At 35.3% G+C, this 22,984-nt stretch overlaps 2 protein-coding genes across 4 annotated transcripts; one reads left to right on the top strand and one right to left on the bottom strand.

Moving 5' to 3' along the window:
- Window positions 1-237: 237 nt before the first annotated feature.
- LOC104118362 (uncharacterized) lies at window positions 238-6,375 on the bottom strand. The gene is made up of 3 exons (XM_009629588.4): window positions 5,896-6,375; window positions 4,218-4,727; window positions 238-683 (listed from the first exon to the last, which is right to left on the bottom strand). The coding sequence occupies exons 1-3, from the start codon at window positions 6,103-6,105 to the stop codon at window positions 483-485; spliced, it is 921 nt and encodes a 306-aa protein (XP_009627883.1). The 5' UTR covers window positions 6,106-6,375; the 3' UTR covers window positions 238-482.
- A 704-nt stretch (window positions 6,376-7,079) lies between these two features.
- On the top strand, window positions 7,080-13,960 carry LOC104118361 (chromatin structure-remodeling complex protein BSH). 3 transcript variants are annotated; one of them, XM_009629586.4, is made up of 11 exons: window positions 7,081-7,233; window positions 7,609-7,690; window positions 7,784-7,872; window positions 8,804-8,898; window positions 10,984-11,055; window positions 11,227-11,274; window positions 11,402-11,485; window positions 12,977-13,015; window positions 13,142-13,221; window positions 13,344-13,406; window positions 13,599-13,960. In XM_009629586.4, exons 2-11 carry the CDS (start codon window positions 7,638-7,640, stop codon window positions 13,696-13,698), a joined length of 723 nt encoding a protein of 240 aa, XP_009627881.1. In that variant the 5' UTR covers window positions 7,081-7,233; window positions 7,609-7,637; the 3' UTR covers window positions 13,699-13,960. The 3 variants fall into 3 exon arrangements, with proteins under 3 accessions (XP_070055972.1, XP_009627881.1, XP_009627882.1); XM_009629587.4 differs by having other exon boundaries at window positions 7,094-7,237; XM_070199871.1 differs by lacking the exon at window positions 10,984-11,055 and having other exon boundaries at window positions 7,080-7,233.
- Window positions 13,961-22,984: the final 9,024 nt, after the last annotated feature.

Below are 22,984 nucleotides of genomic sequence, written 5' to 3' on the forward strand. Positions count from 1 at the left end.
ATATATATATCAATTACTTCTCAATCCAAATTAGATATATCCCACTATATATATCCTCTATATCTATTCCACTCTATTCAGTATTCAGGCACATGTTCAAATATGAAATATTTCTCTTTTCAGGCTACCTACGAGTTCTCTAAAACTAAAAGTTCTTTAATCTCACTTATGCCTATACAGAAATATCTTCAAACACATTTTAAGCAATATCTTTCTACGCAATCTCTGAAAACGTGATTCGCTTAGCCAAATGGTTTTTTCATATTAATGCAAAAGAGAGTTCACAAGCCTATGACCAACAGCAAACAAGCACATTTTCCTTCGACAACCGGATTGAATTTCTTAAGATTTAAAGGAAGTATTCCCCTCTTTCTCATCGTATACTATCGCTTGCCTAGACTGAAGAGGATTAAAATCCTCTATATGAATGGAGGTAGTATTCGCTCTTCAAAATAATTGAATGTATCCCTGTCAAATTGAACTTAGCTATCATCAACTCCGGCAGTTGCTGCTGCGGATTTCTGTGTGACTGGAGAGGGTATCCTTCTGCCAGGTCCTGCTGAAACCTTAACCATTGCAGGCCTTAGCAGGCGGTCTCCAAGTAAAAACCCACGGCGGAATTCTTCTATTATTATTCCATCATTAAACTCCTGAGATTCCTCACGAGCAACAGCCTCATGTAGCTGTATCAAGAAAAGAAACCCATACTCCAAAGGTTAGTATTAACCAAGACATGTAAGGCTGCATGTATAATAACAGCAAGCTCAACCCACCCCCCCAACCCCCCCAAAAAAAAAACCCGCCCGAAAACAATATAAAACTAAATAAACAATGTCAAGTCAATGAATGTGCCAAAAGGAATGGAGTATAAGGGAGAGGAGGCATTGCATGAGGTAGATGTCACAGTCAAGGTTATTCTCAGAAGAGAAGACATAGTCAACTTTGCAGCCAAATCTGCAGTTAAACACATTGTATGTATACATCGCATTCGGTATAATCATCAAGCCATGTATCGCAGGAAAAGTCAGACATGTTTAGCAACTAACAGAAACATCTTCTCTAGCTGAATATAAAGTACTGCTTCGTCTTACTCATATCTGTAATCAGAAGGAAAGGTTTCTCTTTACAAACATTAAAGAAAGAAAAAATAATACGAGAAGGAGAAAACTGATTGCAGTTAAAGCAAGAATCTGAATAATGTCAGATCCTTCTTGAGTCTAAGGATTGGTTCTTAACTGAAAATTTAAAGCAAAATCACTCACTAGTCTTTCTAATTGTTTCCCTCCCTCTCTATTTTCCCATCTCTTTCTTTTTTTAATTTTGTTTTCCTAGTCTAAGTCTACCTCGATGAAAAGAAAAGTCTTAGACATGTTCGACTTTGAAGAGGCTTAACTTAGCAAATACTAAAGAAGAACATGACGAAAATCAAGAAGGAAATTGTAGATGTCAAAGAATGGTAAACCACAATTGCTCGTTTCTCTCTTCAATGCTTCTAATAGAAAGATAGTTAATACTTTAGTAACAAACATTGCTGAACAAGTTGTCTTTTGATTTGACCAGCAGTTGAATACTTGAATTATAATATAAAGAAGCTTAACGAGCAAATTTTGCTGCTATCATTAGATAGGACTAGCTCCAGTTACTTCACAAAGCATAATCTAATAGTTTGTTGAATGCTATTAAGAAGTTTCTTGGTTAAGATCCAAACTGCCGTTAACACTCACAGTATTCTTTGAAAAGTTAATAGAGTTTTTTTATTTATTTTTTAAATGAAAAAAAGAAGCTATCGATGTTATGCTAATAAAAATTTCTCCTTTCTTCTTCAACCAACCTCTTTTCTTTCATTTTCCACTATAAAGGGTACAGGTGCACACTTTCATACTTGACAAAAGTTCACGTTCAATAAAAAGTTAGTTATCTCTATTTTCGACCTTACCATTTAAGTACAATAATTTTTAAGCTCCTGTCATAATCCCTGTGCACTTGAGATTGAATACATATGCTATACTAGACGTGTTAAGCTTGTAGTTTGTACAAGGAGAAAAAAGAACACTATTTTATAACTTAAAAGTATTTCTCAATACTTTGAACTACGTATCTTCATTTTGATTTCCAACGCTACGAAACCTCTTCTTTCTGTTAAAAGTTCTAAATTTGACAGCAATATTTACTTTGAATATAATCCATCTTATTTCCTTTTTGAAGGTCAGAAGCACTCAAAAGGTACATCTTTAAAATGTCACTACTCTAATGGTAACAAATATCAGCAATCCTCATACAAACTTTACCAAATATGTCATAATCCTTTAACATTCAAAACACAAGCTATCTATTCGGGGGTTATTCAAACGTGGCAAGTTAGCATTTTTCTACGTAATATGGAAAGAAGTGAAATAGCCAACTTTCAGATAATTTTATTTATAAGGACAACATTCTGATAATTTTCACCTAACAAAACCTTTTGTGTATAACAGTATTCTTCAATTTCTCATCAAGCAAAAAGAATTTCCCACATTAACTATAATGTACTTGTGTCAGTGATCACGAGGCAAAATTTGAATGCAATGACTAAGACCCTTTTCAGCAATTCAAAGATGGGGAATTCAACCCAAGTAGCATGGATATGGACAAATCCATGAATGTACGAACGCTTCAGTAAACGGTGGCACACAACACGAATATATGAATTTAGTTTATATGCATATACATATGAACATGTACGTACATGCATACAGACGTCTGCGTGCACACATGCATTGTGTGTCTGTGTATAATCAACATCTCAAAATAAATTTAGAACCTTCATAGAAAACATATATAGGATAATTCCTTCCTTTTTTCCTGATACCGTGGTGTCTGGACAGCTTGCGCACCTCGAATTTCACAGCATACATGTTACCTCCCACCAATATAAGTACCATGTAACTTTTCTCACTAAGGCTTAGGCATATGGGTAAACCACCTAGTGTTTTTGTCTCTGTTGGGATTTGAACCTTGGCTACCAAGGTTTGCACCTACTTCATTGACCAGGTGAAAGGATACTCTATTAAATTCATAAGTTATAGCTTCAAAACTATATCAATCAACTACATTTCAATCCCAAATTAGTGAGGTAGCCTATATAAATCTTCTACATGCATTACTCTAAACATGCACATTTCATTCCAATACCAAATCATTTGCTTTTTAAAGCATATTAGGGGTAAATCTCACCTTCATCTTACACGGTTAACTAGTTTAGTCCCAATTAGTTGGCACCACTTTTTTTGAGAATGAAATTAGTTGGTACCACTTATATGGATTCTTTGTTTCTGTAGTGTTTTGATTTTTAGTTAATAAACATTAACACAACTTCATCATATGATTTTATCATGTACTCTTTGGTATCTTTAATCATCATATTGTCACACCTATGACCTAGTACATCCGGAGGTCTACGTAAGGATTGGTGCATCTGGAGGTGTACATACAACATGGCAATCTTCATAAACTATGATTCAAATAATTCAGCGTCTCAATAAAGATTAGAACAACTACTGCTACCTCTAAATCCAGACAAGTTATGGTCCGCTATATGAATCCTCACTGACCATGTTTCACAATAAAAATTAGAAAAAGTATCTGAATAGTTCAAGTTTCTTAAGCAAATGTAAAACATGTACCAACGTTTTAAATTGGAGAGAAATCTTAATGTTGCCTTTTGAATTGGAACCTAGTTTGTTGATTAGGTCGAAACGGAATAAGATATAGAAAGAGTGCCACTATAAGGACCTATGGATTTTAATTTCAAGGATGTAAGGGCAGCCATAAATTATATATCCATTTTCCAATTAATATTTATTTATTCAATGCTTTAAAAGATTCTTTTATAGTTCTGATGGAGCCAGTTATTCTAGCAAGACTGAGTTTTGAACAACTGAATCTCGGAGGAAAGAAGAAATATAGGTAGTAATGACTCATAGGTGTCAGTAGGGTGACACAGTTTGCCCACATGAGTGACATAGGTTTCCAAATTTAGGACATTTAAAGAAACTGGGACAGTGTATTTGACATGTGTTGCTGGGCATGTCATACTAGAGTACAACATGGATCCACAGCCATATATTTGCTGGTATGCCTCCCTAGAATGTAATGTTAGCCCTCCCCCGTAAAAGGGGAGAAATAATGACTTCATAGAGAGGGAGAGAAGGGATAACAGAGAGTCAGTAATTTCTTACCGCGGGATTAAATGGTTTGCCAACAGTTGGAACAGCAGCGACACGCAAGCTCTTCATTATCTCCACGAATTGTTTGTATATTCCCTGGTAACTTGCATCAATTTTCTTTTCCGTCTCAGTTTCTAGTTTGATCTGTCGCTTAGCTCTCTCAAAGTTATCAACCATGGGCAAGAGGCTCTCAATTATTTCCCCTTGAGCATTTGTCCTGATTGTTAGTCTCTCTTTCTCAGATCTTTTCCTAAAATTATCAAAATCTGCTTGCAAGCGGATATATTTTTCCTTCCCAGAATCGATCTCTGCTGATAGAGCTGATACCTTTTGGGCCAAGTCATCTCTCTCCTTTTCCACCGAGGATATGGCTGCCTCAATTTCATATATAGCCTTTACATCTCCTATTAGGATGGCCTCCTTGTAAACTTGCATGAGGGATTTCAATCTAAATGAATAATTCTCATCTGCTTCATCTTTTGACACTTCCAATTCACTGAGGCTATCCTCGTCATCACTCGTCTACAACAAAATTATTTTGTCATCGTCAGTTTCACAACAGTAATATTCTGAAAAGTAAAATCCTTTGATGAAGGAATATTAGAATTGTTGAGTTAGATTAGGTAACCAAGGGGATATCAATCATATAAAAGAACATAATCAACAAACAAGAATATAGCTTTAATGAATGCAGCTCTTCAAAAAGATATCTAGGTAACCAATTTAAAACTCTAAATTTCAAAGTATAGTTTGTGAAAGTGAGAGATACATATCATATTTACAAGATAACTTATGTCAGAGTCGAAGTTTTTTCAAATATTCTTTTATACAAACACTTCAAAAGTGACAGGAAGTGCTCCTTTGTATGTCATTGGTTATATGAACAAATGAAAAACCCTGCTCATGAAGTGAACCCTGCTCATGAAGTGAACAACTAAAAAGGAGCTACTTGCGTACCACTTTTCTGTCAAAGTAGCATTGGTCCTCCTATATTATCTATCCCCTACTCAATAACCAGGCCGCCTTCTACAATTTCTAAGTCAGATCCCAAATCAATAATCAATAATCAATCATTACAGATGTAGTTCGCTCAGTAATGCTGTCAACTGAAACCCTCTCCCTTTATACAACTGGCAATTGTCATCAGTATTATCTCACAAAGCAACCAACATAACACAATTAAGCACATTTTTTAGGTCATGTGATAGGAATATTTGCATTATTTGCACCCCATACTAACGGAAATCAGCACCGTCTAGCATACACTGGAAGGAAAACACCAACCAACCTTTAGATCAACAGAAACCAACACTTGAAATAAATTGGAATCAAAGACTAGGTCAAGTCATCAATTGCCACTTGTGCTTACTACTGAAGGCAGATAACTTGGCTCTAGGACTAATCCACAAATAAAAAGAAAAAGGAAGATAACTTAATCCTATTATCAAAAGCATTTAAGGGATAACAACAAGTATGTTTTTATGGACAAAAAAGAAGAAGAAAGTCATAATCTTTCCCAGCCAATGCAACTATGCAAAAAAGGGAGGTGAGAAAAAGTTGCTAATTTCCTATACTTGACAAATTGATTCTCATTAGGACTACAAGCACTCAACAAAAGATGAGATAAATTTTCTATAGCAACCCAATTAAGATAACTAACTACTCATAAAAATAGAGAGGAAGAGAGTACTTGAGGAGCAGAGTCTTGGAACGAGAGAGAGGTTTTGAACAAGGAACGTCTGCTACGGTTGATAATTACTTTAGAGAGAGCAAATTTAGTGCTTTCAGAATGCTTGTTGAGGGGAAAATGGTGAATTAAGGTTCTTGGGGCTTTAGAAACCGTAGAAGAAGGGAAGCCAAGTGTGTAGAAAGTGTGAGAAAGAGGAGCCGAACCTGCCATTTCAAATCAAGCGGGTATTACAGATAGATAGGGATTCAGGTTTCTTTCCTTAATAAAAACAAAAATCCAAAGGGGTTGGATCTTCTGTGTATGCTGTTTGGAAATTAGGGAAAGGAAATGAATCAGAGCAATATTTGAATTTTTTTAGTTGCAGTTAAAAATGAAAAGGTTTGTGGAAGTTTAATACTTCACTTGTAAAAAATATAATTACAAAAACTGAACAGTTGTGAGTAAAAATTGGCTCTTCACTGAAAGTCAAAATACTGTTTCAAAGTTCAAACACTCTTTCACTATTTTAATACATATGAAGTCCATTATTTGCAAATATACATGACTAAACTAATATTCTTTGTAAATGCACATAGATGGCTTTTAAAATTTGTCGTAAAAAATAAATCACAAGTAATACTTTTGTGAATATAAATCAACTCATCAAAAATAGAATGAGAAATATAAACTTAACTTATTTTTAAATATAAAATATATCATTTATTGTGAAATGAATATTAAATAATGCGTGACAGACACAATATTTGAAGTATATTGAAATAATATTTCATAGACTTACTTCATTTGCTTTATTCCTGTAAGTAAAATTAATTTTATTATTTCGAGACAAAATAGTTTTTATTTTTCTTTTAAAGGTTATAATAAGTGACTTGGATGGAAGCTTGATCCTGGATATTAGCTATTTAAAAAAATAATTCAAAACATAGTTTATTCATAAAATATGATAAGTTATTTAAAAATTTGAGTCCAAAAGCTAGTTTATGTCAGTTTTTGGGCAAATATTTTTATTCCATTCACAACACTTTTAACTTTCTTTCAAATACATACTCAATGACAAATTTTAACTTTGAAAATTAATATTTCAATTCACTTCAAAAACTGTAACTTTTCTCAAATAAAATATGTATAAACACAATTGTAACTTCAAAAACTAGTTTTTCAAGCACCGAATCTATGTACAAACGCATAAAAGAATAAGGTCAGTATAAATTAACGGAAAAACCAAATTCCTTTTACTAGCGGATTCAGCCGAATTTCAAACAAACGCCAAGTTCTTTCTTCTTTCTTCTCCGGCAACTTCCTCGGCGATTTCATTCCGGCGACATCGAGTTGTTAGTTGTAGGTTAACTTCTATATCTTTCTTCCTTCCTCTCTAGATTTTTATACTGAGTACAAAGCAACAACAACAAAAAAAAGCCCTAATTCCTTTCCCTTATGTATAGTAGCAAACTAGCAATAGTGAATTAGTTAACGATATTTTGTGTTTGCTTCCCCCTGCATAAAGAAAAATAATTAATATGCATTACTATTTGCTATACCACAACAACTATGACTCAATTTCAAGCAAGTTAGCGTCCGCTTCATGAATCCTCACTGTCCATGTTGTAATTTGCATTATCTTAATTTATTTTCAATCTATGTCTGTCTACCTGCATTAGATATCTTGTATTTGTTGTGTAGACAAAAGCTAAGCTAGTTTCCTTAATATTCCAGGTTATTTGGCTTCGATCAAAGAAGCATTGATGAAGCCGCAGTCGGCATGGGGCTCACTAAAGAACCCGGTGAAGTTCAAGATGTAACACTCCTTATTCCTTATTGTACAAATATGTGATGGTATAAGACATGAATAATTCGTAGTGTTTCACAAAAAGTATATGCTTATTTACAGTCCAACCGCGGAGAATCTTGTTCCTATTCGTCTGGACATTGAAATTGATGGTCAAAGATTTAGAGATGCTTTTAGTTGGAATCCAAATGGTACGTTTTTATTATTATTTTTTTAGTTTTAACCACCATATAAACATTGATACAGCTATATGCATTCAATTTGATGCTTCTGTTTCAGACTGTAGGTTGGAACTGGCTGTTTTCTTGTATGCATAGTTGATGTTTTTAATTAGTAGTTGCTGCCAATAAATGTTGAAATCTTTTATTCTAAATGCTGAACGCTACCACAGCTCATCTGTACCGTCAAAATGAAAATTTTAGTTTCTCACTACAATGATCAAGAATCATTAGTGAGCAAATTTGTGAAAATGTTGAGTGGACATGCACATTCCAGGTAAGGGATACATAATTAACTAAATTTTCATTTGTTTTTGTATCTGGGAGGCACTACAACATTGAATCTGCATCTAAGCTGCTAAACATAAGTTTTTATGACGGCATTCTCTGGAAGATAACTGGCAAACAATGGAATTTCGGTACATGACTTTTTATTTTTTATTTTAGACATTACCAAGCCATTTTCCTTTAATTTTGTGGGGTTGACTTTATAGTGCTCTGAAGATCTGTAAGGAAAAGTTAGCACACGAAGATCCTTATAAGGGATTCTCTGTTGTGATAAAGATTGGATCTTATTAGGTTGCCTGATCCTTCAACATGGCTTTATGAAGTAAAGGAACTTTGCAGAGTGCTATTATGAAAAGCAGAGTATAACATTATAGAGCTTATGTCCTGGCAAAAGATAGCTTGAAAACGACTGTACACTCTGATTTTTGATAGTTCTGGTACTTATTTGCTTTTTTCTATGTGATGGCTTCATATACAAAGCCATTTGTATTGTCTCGAGTGAACGGTTCTGCTGATCACCTTTAAAGAAAGAAAATTTATAGTTGAGTTTTCCTAATATCTAATATCATTTTGAACTGACCTAGTTATTGTCCCTCTCTGAACTTATTAACTGCAGATCCTGACTCAGAAGTGGTGGTTTTCGCGAGAAGAACTGTGAAGGATTTGAAGCTTCCTCCTGGGTTTATCACTCAGATTGCTCAATCCATTCAAGTAATTTATAAGTCATAAACCAGTACATGTTGTATGCACCATTTCATCATCTTTCTTCATGCTTAATGGTATAAATAGTATTCATGGTGTGATGTTAAGAATTGCTCGAAAGAACAGGATGTATGACTCTAATTGCTGCTTGCATACTTGGGACCAGTTTACATAGGATTCATGGTGGGAGATTGGGGTTTAATTTTAAACATGTCTCTGACTATCTCTTCTAAAAGCTTAAGTTGTTGGAAAGAGCACACTTTATTTACTTAATTATTATCTTAACACGCCCCCCCACACGTGTAGGCTTGATTTTTTTTTTTTTTGAGCCAAGCGCGTGAAAATTCTTTTGATAATGGGGTGGCGGTGAGACTCAACCCAGGACCTCTGCATGCTCTGAGGCCATGTTGAATGTGTCTGACCAACTCATATAAAAGCTTAAACCGTTAGAAAAAGTACATTTTTGTTTACTTAATTATTATCTTAACTCTATAGGATGAAGTAATATGAAATAGAAGATAACTATATATCAAACAATGAACTATGCCGTAGTTCCCAAATTAGTTGGGTTGGATATATGATTTTTTGTATCATATCTGCTATCTTCAGGTCAAATGTCATTCCAATACTGAATTATAGGTCTTCTACGCACACCAGAGGTTCTCTAAAAATAGAACTTCTTGAAATCTCACACGTATCCCGTACAAGTTTTAGTAGGAAAAGAAAGGAGTGGAATGAACTTCTATTTTTCTACTTATTTGCTGGAACGCTGCAAGTTTTGATAGACACTGAAGCTTATATAAGTCTAGAGCAACAACCAATTCTTAATTCCGCCTTGTTGGTATCGTCGATACCATTATGTTCAGTCCTTAGCTAAGTCCACATTGATTACTGAGATTTTACACCTTTCGAGATAATTTCCTCCATGTGAAAGTCTATCTCGTCATCAACCCTTTCAACAACAATAACAACAAACCGAGTTTGATCCCATACATGGGGTCTGGGTCATCAACCCTTTCAATCATCGTATTATTGCACCTATGTACTAGTACAACTGAGGTCTACGCTGAATATGCCTAAACCAGCCCAGACAAGATCTCCTAATAAATCGAAGGAGATTTGTTGGAGAATTAAAAGTCAAAATTCCGACACGGTTTTTGATGAGATTACCCCCAAAAAAGGGGAGTGGCCACTTTTGTAGCTATTGTCAAATATTGTTAGACGTCATATTAGGCTTTATTATGTAGTATTTTGTTTGGCGGTGGTTTGTTTTGTTTTTCTGGGCTTGGACAAACAATATCGAAGTACTTCGTGAGAGAATGTAGGATCTCTCCCTATTTCTTTTGGTCAATGTTGTGCATATTGAAGGAAAGGTTACAAGTTTCAATTCTTGAACCATAATCATGCAATCCATTCTTGACTTTGTCAGCATACTTTATTGATGCTGTGCTGATCATTGTCTACCCAAGTTTGATTAATTTAAGAAATTTACCCCAAAAGAAAAAAAAAATACTAAATCATTAAATGTTTTGGTCTCTTGTTTTAGTATTGCCCATGTAATGCGTGACTTTGCTAAGGCATTTGAGCTAATTCTGATGAAAAATGTATAGCTAATTGGTTGACTAACTAACAACTGATCTGTGTAGTAAAAGGACACTAGGCTGTTCATAAGATGTTGAAATTAGTTGTTAAAGTATCACAAAACAGTATAATTTGGAGAAACCTCATCCGGATATCTTCCGTTGATGTAGGAACTTTTATCTAAACCAGCCTGTGTTTTAGCATGTAGGTCCTTTGGCTATAAATATTATTCAACAATATATTCCTTCTTTTTTTATAAGGCATTCAACAATATATTCCTTTATGTACTTATCTAAAAAAAAAACCCTTTATGTCTGCTAGTCCTTTTCCTGAACAAAAACTTGGTAGTTCTCTAGTGACTGAGGACCTCTGTTGCGAAATGGCTGCTTAGTGTACATCTTTTTCTCTTGTTTCTGGCAAATTATTTCTTATTGGCTTCTCATGTACATCTTTTTCTCTTGTTTCTGGCAAATTATTTCTTATTGGCTTCTCATGCTACTTCCAATTTTGCAGTCACAATTAACAGAATTTCGGTCATATGAAGGACAAGATATGTACACTGGCGAGAGAGTTGTTCCCATCAAGGTTTAGCACAATTGTTTATGTCGATATTGATAACATTATGATGAAAGATTATTTATTCCAAAAGAAATGAAAGATACCTATCTTTCTGACTTTGATGGTCACAACTGTTGTGGTATCATTAATGAGGTACTTGTATTTATCTCTTTCCTTTTCTTTTCCGGGCTCATTCAGCTTGATCTCCGAGTAAATCATACAGTTATCAAGGACCATTATTTCTGGGTAAGTTTAACTAAAAGGTTATGTCTCATTCTTGAAATATCTTGATATCTGTATAAGAACTGTGATCAAACTTGCAATTACTCTGCTTCATATGTTGCTAATACAAAGAGAATCAAAATAATTTCAGGACTTGAACAATTTCGAGAGTGATCCTGAAGAATTTGCACGGACTTTTTGTAAAGATATGGAAATTGAAGACCCAGAAGTTGGAGTAAGCTCTATTTTTTTTTTGCTTTCCTTTGGCCCATTTTTCATTGGATATTCTTGTAAGTTTGATGGTCATCATCATGTGATATAGTTTTGTGTGATGGGGGTTGATGAAGTTAAAGGGTTTGGGGGGGGGGGGGTTCCTTTTGCTCCTTTTTCTTCCCTTTTTTGTTTGTTTATTTTTTGGAGTTAGCTGGAGACGACTTAGCCCTATGCCCTTAAGATTCTATGTTCAAATTCCATGGTACTTCCACATCTCTGATGCGTGATATTGAATATTTTTGGTTCAATGTTTGCAACTTTTAAACTTATGCAGATAAAACTAACCTCCCTCCTATTTTTCTACAATTAGAATGATCTTCTGTAATTTGTAAATGAAAAAAGTTGTTCAAGGGGAATCGTAAAGTCAAAATGCTATTAGGTCTCATTTCTTGAAAATCTGTGAGGGAAATTTTAGCAAAATGCTCAGTTCCTTTATCAAGAAGTTGGCCTAGTTGTCTTTGATGTTGGATGTATCTGGCATAAATATGCCATCATATAATTCCAACTCTCTTTAACCACTGATAAAGTTATGAAGATATGGATTTTGGTTAATTGTTTTTAACGAAAGGAAACAGTTATGTTTGCTGGAAGTATAATAAAATAGTGTTTTCACCACAAGCAAGAAGTGAGACTAATAAATATATTTTTTCTGTTTTCTTTCAAGTAAAATATTGGAAGGTAATGAATAATATAGAAAAAGAGGTCTTTAACTTAAAAATATGGACAAACATATTGGGCTGTGGTCAAAAGAATAGTCCAGACTCTAGAGATTGTGTTGCACACAGGAAACGAGTAATTTACAAGGTAATCGTCTTGTTATTGCCATATTACATCCTTCTTTTCCCCAGTCTCTTTTTTGTTATACTGGTTACAAGAAAAGATTGCTTATTTTGATTCAGCTGTGTGAATCCCAGCTAGAGCGATTTGTCTTGAACTTGCTTACTTTTTACATTTTTGTCAGAGAGTTAAGATCCAATCCATAGTTGGAATTGGAGGAACAAGACTACAGTCTACAATAAAGAGCTTTTGTTAAAATTAAACAGAAAGATTGTAATTTCTATTTAATTAGTAATCATTCAACAGGGATGTTAAACCTCTAGGCATTGTAGGCCTTTGTATTATATGCGTTGAAAGATTTATATCTATGTTCATGTATAAGTAAACTTTCCTTATGTAGCTCAGTTTTTAAATGAGATTTGGTCCCAACTTCATCCCATTGAGAGAGTATTTTATCTGTAGTTGTTTCTTCTCTGAAAGTATTGAATTCTAGTTGTGTTAGTAGTTTGTCTTTATCACTTTTTACTTACAGAAACTAATCACTGGATTGCAAAAACAGTTTTTTACTTTCCTCCCTAAAATCTTTTCAACTATGTGAGACTGTCATTTTCAATATCCTTTTTATTTGAAAAACTGTCGATGCTTTCTTCTTGATAGTTGACTTCTTTCTTTGCAGCCTGCAATTGCCATATCAATTCGAGAGCAACTTTATGAGGTGAGGATATATCATTCTTCATTTGGTGTATGTGACCTAATTGTTTCTACCTGTCTTTCAACCAGTTCATAGTTGAAAGCCAGCTACTTCAAGGTCTGTGACCATTTTTGTATTTAATTTTTTCAGATTGCAATTCAAAGTGTTGCATCCGCAAGAGAAAGTAGGGCAAATAAGAAACGCAGAGTAACGGAACATATCTCAGCCAGGTTAGCGTCATTAATCTCTGGCTTTTGCTGTTTATGCCCATCTTTGTTTAATCTAGTGACTAGTCATAAGCCCTTACACTATCCTTAGGACTTCTGTTTCCTAATAATTATCTTTTTGACAGTAAGACAGGTGTACCTGCATTGGACCTGGTGAAGTTATTTGGCATTAGATCAAGTGTTGTTCGGTACGACTCTTTCTTTTCTTCATATCAATAAAATATGGAAGAGAAAAGGAAATTGGATGTTCTGGAACGAGGATGTTTTATCTGTATTTCAATGCAATGGTATCTCATTAGCACATACTCGATATCAGTTAGTCAGAAAACTCCATTTGGTCCAGTTTTTGGATTCATTCATTTCAAATGTGACTATTTCAGAAAAAGGAAGGACTGGGATGTATATGAACCAATTGTTGATCTCCTTTCAAATGAGGAGGTGGATGCCCTCGAGGCTAGAGAAGAGAAGGTTGTTCGATGATACAGTCAATCCCCATTGAAGGAATACCAGCATTTGAAAGAGAAACCGTGTTAAGTTTTAGATGATACAATGAGACTAAATCCTAGTCTTAGTTCAGCCAAAATCCCATGGTAGTCATAGATAATTTTTAGATTTTAACATTGATCCGCAGATCGCTACATAGGTTTGTTGAAAGAATATGGAACAACACTTCAGTGTCCTGTGTTAATATATCTTCACCGCACTGAGAAACTAATGATAGCTAATTTAGTTGTGTTCTAAATCCTGCTATATTCGTAAGAGCAACCTACTTTGAATTTTTGGCATGCAAAGGATGGAAACAAAGACTGTTGATGGACCTGGTTAGGGCTGGGACCCTGTACCACGTTCATTTCTAAGTTGATGCCTCGTCCATTAACCAACAGTCACTTAGATAACAAAAAGTTATGGAACTTTTTCCAGTTATTGCATTATAAAACTATTTAAAGTTTTTTATTCCAAAGCTTTTGGTAGGAAAAGAAAAAGGATAAAGCGAGCGAAATGGACGCAGGTGTTAAGATTGATTCTCCGTATCCTGTATATGGACTAGGGAGATGCAGGAAAGATGGTAATTCTTGAAATTAAGGAAGTTAATATAACTACATGTTGAGAATGTGTTTAGATTGAGAACATGTCTTGTTTTAAACTTAAGTAGCAGAGTAGTGTCGTGCATCTGATTCATCATATTCCAGAGTGTTGTACGTGACCAGACCCTCTTATACATTTTTTTTTTTTTTCAAATTTATTGTCACCATTGTGTTAAGAGGTTAGGCATAGACCTCAACCTGTATATCAGTAATCACTAGGCAAATATAGGAAAGGGACAATAATTCCGTCCAGTTCCTGGTATATAAAAGATATGGCATCTAAGGGAAATGTTACATGTAGGAGGTGTGTGTGGGGGGGGGGGGGGGGGGGGGTTAGCTTATAATACATATTTGGGGGGGGTGACATACCACTTTGTTCCCAATGAGTGAACCATTTACCAAAAAAGGTAATACATTAAAAAGGTTCTTTTCGGTTTTGATCCTAAACAAAATCAGTTGATCCATGTCATTCTTCAAGGTGTCTTTCACCTTTCCTGGTAAACTGTCAACCTCCATGAAGATAGCTGAGGATAATGTTTTGTATGCTCCTGTTAATTTAGACTTCACTCAACCACAAGAAGGGGGTTGAATTGTTTCTCACCCCATTTTTGCAATTTCAAAAAACCTAATTCTTTGAACTAACTATTCTGACACAAAAGTAAAGTGCGAAATTTAACTAACACAGAGATTTGACGTGAAAAGTCTCCTTGCTCAAGGTAGTACAAACCACGACCTATCTAGTAAGATTTGCTTCAAACTTCACTAATTTCAATGAACAATTTTATATTACAACTCTATAATCAAGGAGACTAACTCTAGCACCCTTCCCCTACAATCAACCAAATTGTAGGTATCCCTTCCCAAATTAACTCTAGTCTAGGAAGCGAACAAAAACTCAAGTTTCTGTACTAACCTATGATTATACTTCTCAAAAAGCAAATAGGTTACAATTTAGAACAATTGACTCAACCTAAACAACTAAAGAACTTCAACAACTTTGTCTTCTGGAACAACTTTTTTTGTTGAGTAACTTGAATCTCCAAAAGCACATTCTTGCCGAGATTACTATTGCGAAGAATATTTATAAGAATTAGTTCGAATATTATAAGTTTTGAAAATCCGTAGAAGGTCTCTTTATATAGGTGTGAGGTTGACCAAAAATCTCTTCCAATTAATGCTCTAAAACCTAGAATATTTCGGTTAAGAAAAATATCTCATATTTTGATTTGATTTCCTTAATTAGTCCAACTCCTCAACCTTCTTCCTTCAATGCAAGTATCTCCATAATAATAGAATCGTTTCCAAATAAGAATTTCCCCACTTAATATTTTCCTTATAGCGCGCGAATAGGTTTTCTTGAGAAATCCAACTTGCATATAAATTCTGACTTTCCGCATCTAATCAACATTTTGCTCTTCATCTGCTACAAACCTAGTTCTTGCATTAGCCATATATCATATCTGCGCACCAGTCTAGTATAGCAACCTGTCCGTGAACTTAGTTCTTTCAACACAATAGATCTTGATTTGTTATACCAAAAGATAATACGTGCTTAGCTCAACATTCTTTTTTGATGAAGACAAACTCATGTGCAAATCACCCCACTACTCGAGTAATTTTTCAGCATAAGAATCAATTTCATTTGCAACACTCTTCATCAATTTTGTTCATGTTTGCATAAGTATAAGGGATTCGCTTTCTATTCATTGCAACCTAAATATGGCTAGGCATAATTTAGTCTTAGGACCTGCAAGCAGAAAAACTCATCGACAACAACTTCATTAGTTCCAGTTCATTGCTTAAGAACTAAGTTTATTGATCATCATGTGTATATCCTTAACTTTCCCCTTTTGGCATCATCGAAAAAATAAAGTGAAAGTAAAGTCAAAAGTGAGAATTTAGCAATATGAAACTCATGGTCACTGGGGTTACACTAACACGAGCACAATGTCAACAACTCAAACGTTTAATCTAATAAATTATCCAAATGTAATTGTACTAGTATTTGCCAAAAAAACGAGAAAATTTGATTGATTTATCAATGTATCACATCAATCCCAGAAGGCCCAAATCAAAAAATGATTGAACAAACCCGTCAAACTGTCAAATCAAAAAAATAATCCAGAATCTGGTCATTGAAAGGACACGAATAGGAGTTAACTGGAACTAGACTGAGAAGCCTAAGAGTACTGAGGACCAAGTTCTTTGTTGGAAGAGGGTGCTCCATGAATAATCCCCCAAAACTTGTCAAAGCGAGCAACAAACTTTCATTCTTTCTTCATCTCCTCCTTCAGTTCCTATTTTCCTCATTTAAGGAGGCAATTTCCTCTTTCATTTCTCCTTCTCCTCATTGGCAACAATCAATTCCTCCAAAAGATCTGTGACCATGCTTTTAATCTTTGTACCGGTGGGCGCTCAATACAGTCACACTCCCTTGATGTTTTCTTATTGAAATGTCCTTTTTAGGTTCTCTCACAGGGACCTTGAAGTGTTCAAATATCCCAGTCAACAAGAACCCATATGGCAGAGCATGCGTGCCCTTTTCTTGATCAATTGTCCTTGCCATATACTTTATCATCAGTGAGGGCAAGTTGATTAGCTTATTTTGATACATCACTTCCACAACTTCTATATCCAAATAAGTAGCTTCATGCATCCTTTCAAATGGAGGCAACAAACATTTGTTCACAAACTCAAGTAGGAGCTTGTAAACTGGTTCCATCTTCCTCTTTCCTACTTTCCTTGCAATTTGTTGCTCCCTATTCTGAGTAGGGGTGTCAATAGTTCGGTTCGGCCGGTTATTTTATAAAATTCGTACCATACTATTTTTTTGGTTATTCTATTATGTATAACCAAAATTAAACTTTTCGAAACCGTCCCAATCATGTCGGTTTCTCTTCGGTATCGGTACGGTTCGGTTAATTTTCGATATTTTTTTAAATATCATGTATAAGTCACTAGTAGAAGTAGAATGCAATAACATACATTCTTTTTTAGGACTTAGCAAAACTGGCCATACATTTTTACTGTTTAGAGAGTGATAAATTTAGAAAAGATGAAAGATGGCCAAAGTATAGATCCATTAATTATTCTACAACAACGTAAAAAAACTCAGCAGAGACAAAAAAAATATAAATCACATAAGTGGAAGGATATTAACCAAGTTGGGACTCAAGAATAAAGTTTATAAAAGATTAAATATTTAAAAAGATAAATATAAATCATACAAAAGAAAACATATAAAATACATTATAGTTTGCTACTCATAATCGCTAGAATACTTTGTATCTTGCTAGTGAATATGCTGAAAATAATTTAGTTTCAGTAGGAGTAATATAATAGGTATGTAAATTAGGATTTTGAGTTTAATCACTTGTTGACTTGTAACCATTTTCATAATTTCATAGGCCAAAGAAAAAATTTAATGATTTATTATTTTTAAACTTAATATATAAATATATTTTTCACATGTAAATTTATTCAGTATGGTTCGGTATTTTTTGGTTTATTTTTATAAAATAAAAAACTACCCTAATTATCGGTATTGTTATAGATTTATATAAAAACCTATGATTTTATTAAAAGAAGCCTAAAAATCGGTTCGATGCGGTACAGTTCGGTCGGTTTAGTCGGTTTCTAAATATCCATTGATACCCCAAATTCTGAGTGTACTTGGAGGTCAAGTATAGAACATCTTCATTCTCTCCCAAATTGGTCTACTCTCGTCTCACATAGGTGTCAAACCCATCTACATGCACATTCAGTATTTCCCCAAGCGCTTTTGCATCAAGAACCATGTCCACCCCATTTACCTCAGAACTCACTGTGCCATATTCCAACACTTTGAAGTTCTTATAAAAATGAAGCATTATTTCACCATACATAATTGGGAGTGCGCACAAAAACAGGTGTGTCCATCACTAATTCTCAATCTTCTCTAACAACTCCTTCGTCCCAAATATATTCACAATGGCTGGGTCGATTACTCGGACCTTTAACATTATTATCCTCGCAAACCATTCTTCTCTCCCCACAATGACAATTTTTCTCTAGTTTTCTTCCTACGTTTAGAACTGGTTCCTTTCTCTGTAGACTTAGATACTACAACCTTTTTCTTTCTTTAAGTTCTTTTCTCTTTAGGTGCAGCCGACGAAGATCCACCCTTTCCTTTTCCTTTTTCCTGAAGAGGTACTTCCTCCCCTTTTTCTTCTTCTTCTTCTTCTTCTTCTTCTTCTTCTTTCTTCTTTCTTCTTTCTTCTCCTTCTTCTTCTTCTTCTTCTTCTTCTTCATCATCATCATCATCATCAACTCCCTCGCTCACAAGATCCATGTTACACCCCACATTTTCGTATGTAAAAGTACGTTGTAAGTCAACTGATGTAAGCTCGGAAATGAGATCACATTTAAAAGCATATAAAGTAAGTTAATCATGTTACCTTGGAGTAAAAAATATTTAATATCATTAATAACAAGTACCGAGAAGGTTGGAAGGTTTAGAAGCTAAACAAATTGAAGAAAATAAGTTTCATTGAAAGTCGACAAGTTGAGAATATTATAATCCGTACTTTTGGGGTTAAGCTAGGGTTATTAACATGACAATAAGGTTATTTTATGATTTATTTTAGTCATGTAATATTATTATGTTAATTTTTGAAGTCAAACAAGTGGTAAAACAAAAGTCGGCAAAAGTTATCGCAAGTTACGTTCATAATTTTACTGAATTTTGGGTCTAACATCACTGAGATTTTATCTAAGTTTACTTAGAATTAAGGGGTGATCAACTTACAATATTGAAGTTCTATAATTCTAGTTTTTACTGTATTAAACCATTTATCGATACGATATCGGAGTAAAGAGATATTCACGTTTTTGCAAGACTACGCAAACAGCTCCTTTTGGGACCCACATGGTCGATTGAGGATTATATTGATATATAAAGTTGTGGCCTTCGTCTCCAAGCCTCATTTTAGACCCAAATCAGAAATAAAACTCTCTCTAGACCTCCTAATCATAGCCTTAGGGTTTGGAAAGCCAAATTAAAGGGAAGAAGATGAAACAAGTGGATTCAAGCCTTAAGAACTCGAATTAGTCGATAGTTCCCCTCTTTCTCTCTTTGTGGCTGATTGAAGAAGGCATAACAATGGAGTAAGCTCTAAAAATTGGGTATTTGTGTTCTATAAGATATGTTCTTCAACCCTATCCTTGGGTTGAGTTATTTTTAGGCCATAGCAAGCCTAAATGTTGAAGGAAAACATGTTAAACTTGAAGTTGGAAGTACATTTGAGGCGTTGTGCGTATGAGACTGTTTTGGAAGGTTTTAAAGCTAGGTTTTGGCTGGTTCTTGATGTAGTATCTTGGATGTGTTATTGGTGAGGTTTTTCTTGTCATTTTTGGTGTTGGTTCGAATTGAACAGGAGTAATATAAGTGCTCCCCAATTTTCTGAAAATTGTAGGTGTGTTGGTGTTGATTGTTGGACTGTTTGGGAAGCTTAATGTGATTATTGTTGATTTTATTTGAGCTGTTTGGTGATTGTTGTAACTTGTGGTAAGTCATATAAATAGGGTAGGGGTTGTCCGTTTTATCGTAAAATAGGTTGTGGTCGATATATAATAGTTACGACACTTAAACGATAACGATTGTACCATTTCTCTTATTGTAGACTAAGGAGCGGTGACATTTGCATAACTTGAGGTTGGGCAGTATATACAAGGTATGTGAGGCTATCCCTTTCTTTCTTTTGCATGACTCAAATTGTACGTAATGTAAACGAACGATCTTCCAATGATACTCCACTCTTAGAAGCTAGCAGTACTTACCTTGTTTCCCTTATTATGGAAAGATTGATATTTATGTTTCTTGTCTTATTCTTATGTATCAAATGTTGTTGGTGTTTCCTGATTTCTATATGATTCATGATGACGAGTTAGCTCTAATAACATATACTGAGGTTACCGACCTTACGTCACTCTGAAAGATTCAGAATGTGATTCCATGAGTCCAACATGCATTATATATATGTACCTAGTTTACTCTACCGACCCACGCTATATTCGGCCGGGTATGATACCTATTGTGCAACCACTAATCAGTTGGAGTTTTACCGAGCTCCACGTGGGGGGTTACGATTCTACCGAGCCTTATGATGGCTTAGTATGTTATGATATGACATGAGACATTACCGAGTCCTCTTCGAGACTGAGTATGATGTGATGATGATGATGCCCATAGAGGTGTATGTGTTTAAAAGTATATGTATAAATAAATATATGTTTCATGAATTTTATGTCAGTCGCCCGAAGAGGCGATGTTACAAATTGTATCTTCTCTATCTCTCTTTGCATTGCGGTCCTTATTTATGCTTCGTGCCTTACATATGCAGTAATTTATTCGTATTAATATCTCTTTTATTTGTGGATGCTGCATGTCGTGCTGCAAGTCCTGATAGAAAGGTTGACGGTTCTCCCAGTAACTAGTTCAATAGGAAGAGTTGTTGCACTCCACTTGCCTCGGAGTTACCGTTCGAGTCAGTATACTTATGTGCATATGTTTATGGGTATGATGGGGACTGTCTCGACCTTATGATGTATATGTATTCCTTATAGGCTTGTAGACATATGTCATATGTATAGATGTTGTGTTCGATCTTGTATGCCTTTGGGGATGTTCTTTATCGAGTATTCTTTATGTTATGTTCGGGTTATTTCATGATAGCCCTTATGTACCATTTATGCATAATAGTATGGTTAAGGGTACGTTATGTTGGTACCCTACAAGTAAGACCAGGATACATGTCATGGCCCTCAGGTTTGGGTCGCTACAAACTTGGTTTCAGAGCAGGTCTGTCCTAGGGATGTCTGCAAGCCGTGTTAGTAGAGTCTTGTTTATGGGTGTGTTGCGCGCCACACTTATAAACAAGAGGATGTGGGACATTTATGATGGTTACCTTCCTTTTATGTTCTTGATTGTGCGATAGATATGAGTTGTATGGAATCGAGTCTGACGTATGCATTGATGTAGGCTGTACGGGGATGTCATTGCCCAGAAGAGCTGCAGCTAGTCGGGATGTTAAGGAAGTATTGGGGGGGAGGGGGGGGGATGAGACGTATGCCCTCTACTAAGACAGATCCATCTGAAGACCAGGGTGAGTCACTCCCTCAGATAGCCTCAGTTCCACTAGTACTAGAGGAGCTGATGGAGGCTCTATCATTATTAGCTCTACAAGTTCCACCACCAGCTCTATCTATGTGAGGAAAACGGTACAGGTATTGACGTAGTTGGTTGCCTCTCAGCTTTGGCATCACTCGAGGGCCCTGATAGTGATATAGTCCTTGAAGGGTCAGGAAATTCATAACCTAAGGAGTTCAGAGAGCGAAAACCATCTATATTTCCAAGATACTATTATGATGAAGCTATAGGATAGACTAGGAGGGATATGACGGTTGGTGATTAAAGAGGATTACCGGGTGGTGGTAGCAGACATAGTTAGTATAGGTAGAGTAGAGTTTCCCCGACCATTGTGTCATCAGTGCAGTGTGGCGCATGCCGTCCAATGTTGTGTAGGAATAAGTGTTTGTTTTTTGGTGTGGTAGCAAGAGACACAATATACAAAAGTGCTTAATGCTTAAGCGTAATGACCAAGATAGGAGTGGAGATGGAGCGTCATGCTACGAAGATTACTTTCTGAGTGCAGATACACAACCTAATTTTATTTTATAATGTTTTGTTGTATGTAATGATTACCGAACAATGCAGGGAAGCTCAAATAGATAGTTTTCGACCCTTATGGATAAATCGTTGTATATGCAAATGTAGTAAAGACAGACGACAAGTGCATCATGCGAAAGATATCATCGGGGAGGTTCTACAACTTATGGGGTTATCAGATAAGTAAAGCTATATCAGACGACTAAAAAAGGAGGCCAGTTGGAGTACGGGAAGTTGAAAATCAAGGATGTTTTGTTGAAATTATTTTGAAGAAGACGAGAAATAGAATGTTGTGAAAAGTTTGTACGAAACCAAATAGAGCAATATGAGTGAATAGGGAAGACCGTTAAGAGATATAACTTAAAGTTGGGAGTTAGAATAAGATACGTGGGCTAGTGAGCTCTGAGGTTATAAAGTAGTATGGGCCACGTTTTCATTAAAATTGGATTAGTAATTTTAACGGGGATTATCAAAAGGGTCCATTTAACCACACAGATGCTAGGTGCTGATATCGAAGAATGACTTAGGATGAACTAGAACTAAGGTAACCATTACAGATACACTAGCTAGCATTGCAGTGATAGAAAGAGTGAATAAGCAGAAGGATGAAGAGGATTAGTAGGAGAAGAACCTTGAAACAAATTTATAAAGATATCCTTGACAAGCCATGTGAACTAAAGTTAAACTCGTCAAAAGAAGGCATACTAGAAAGAACGTATGACTCATTATGTATATCGACCCCTATAAGTTGTCTGAGGTAAGAAAGTTTACCCATATGTCAATCGTAAGCTACCAGGAATATGGACCTACGGAAGGCGAAAAGACGAGTAGGACTTCAAGCGTGAAATATTGAACTATTTCCTTAGGGGGAGACGAGTTGCTAAAGCACTAAGTCAAGAGCATGTTTGTTTAACAATGAAAAGATGGGAGAATTGGGACAGAAATGAGTATACACAACTGTAAAGTAATGCAAGGG

Source organism: Nicotiana tomentosiformis, chromosome 4, assembly GCF_000390325.3.
Source record: "Nicotiana tomentosiformis chromosome 4, ASM39032v3, whole genome shotgun sequence".
NCBI lineage: Eukaryota > Viridiplantae > Streptophyta > Magnoliopsida > Solanales > Solanaceae > Nicotiana > Nicotiana tomentosiformis.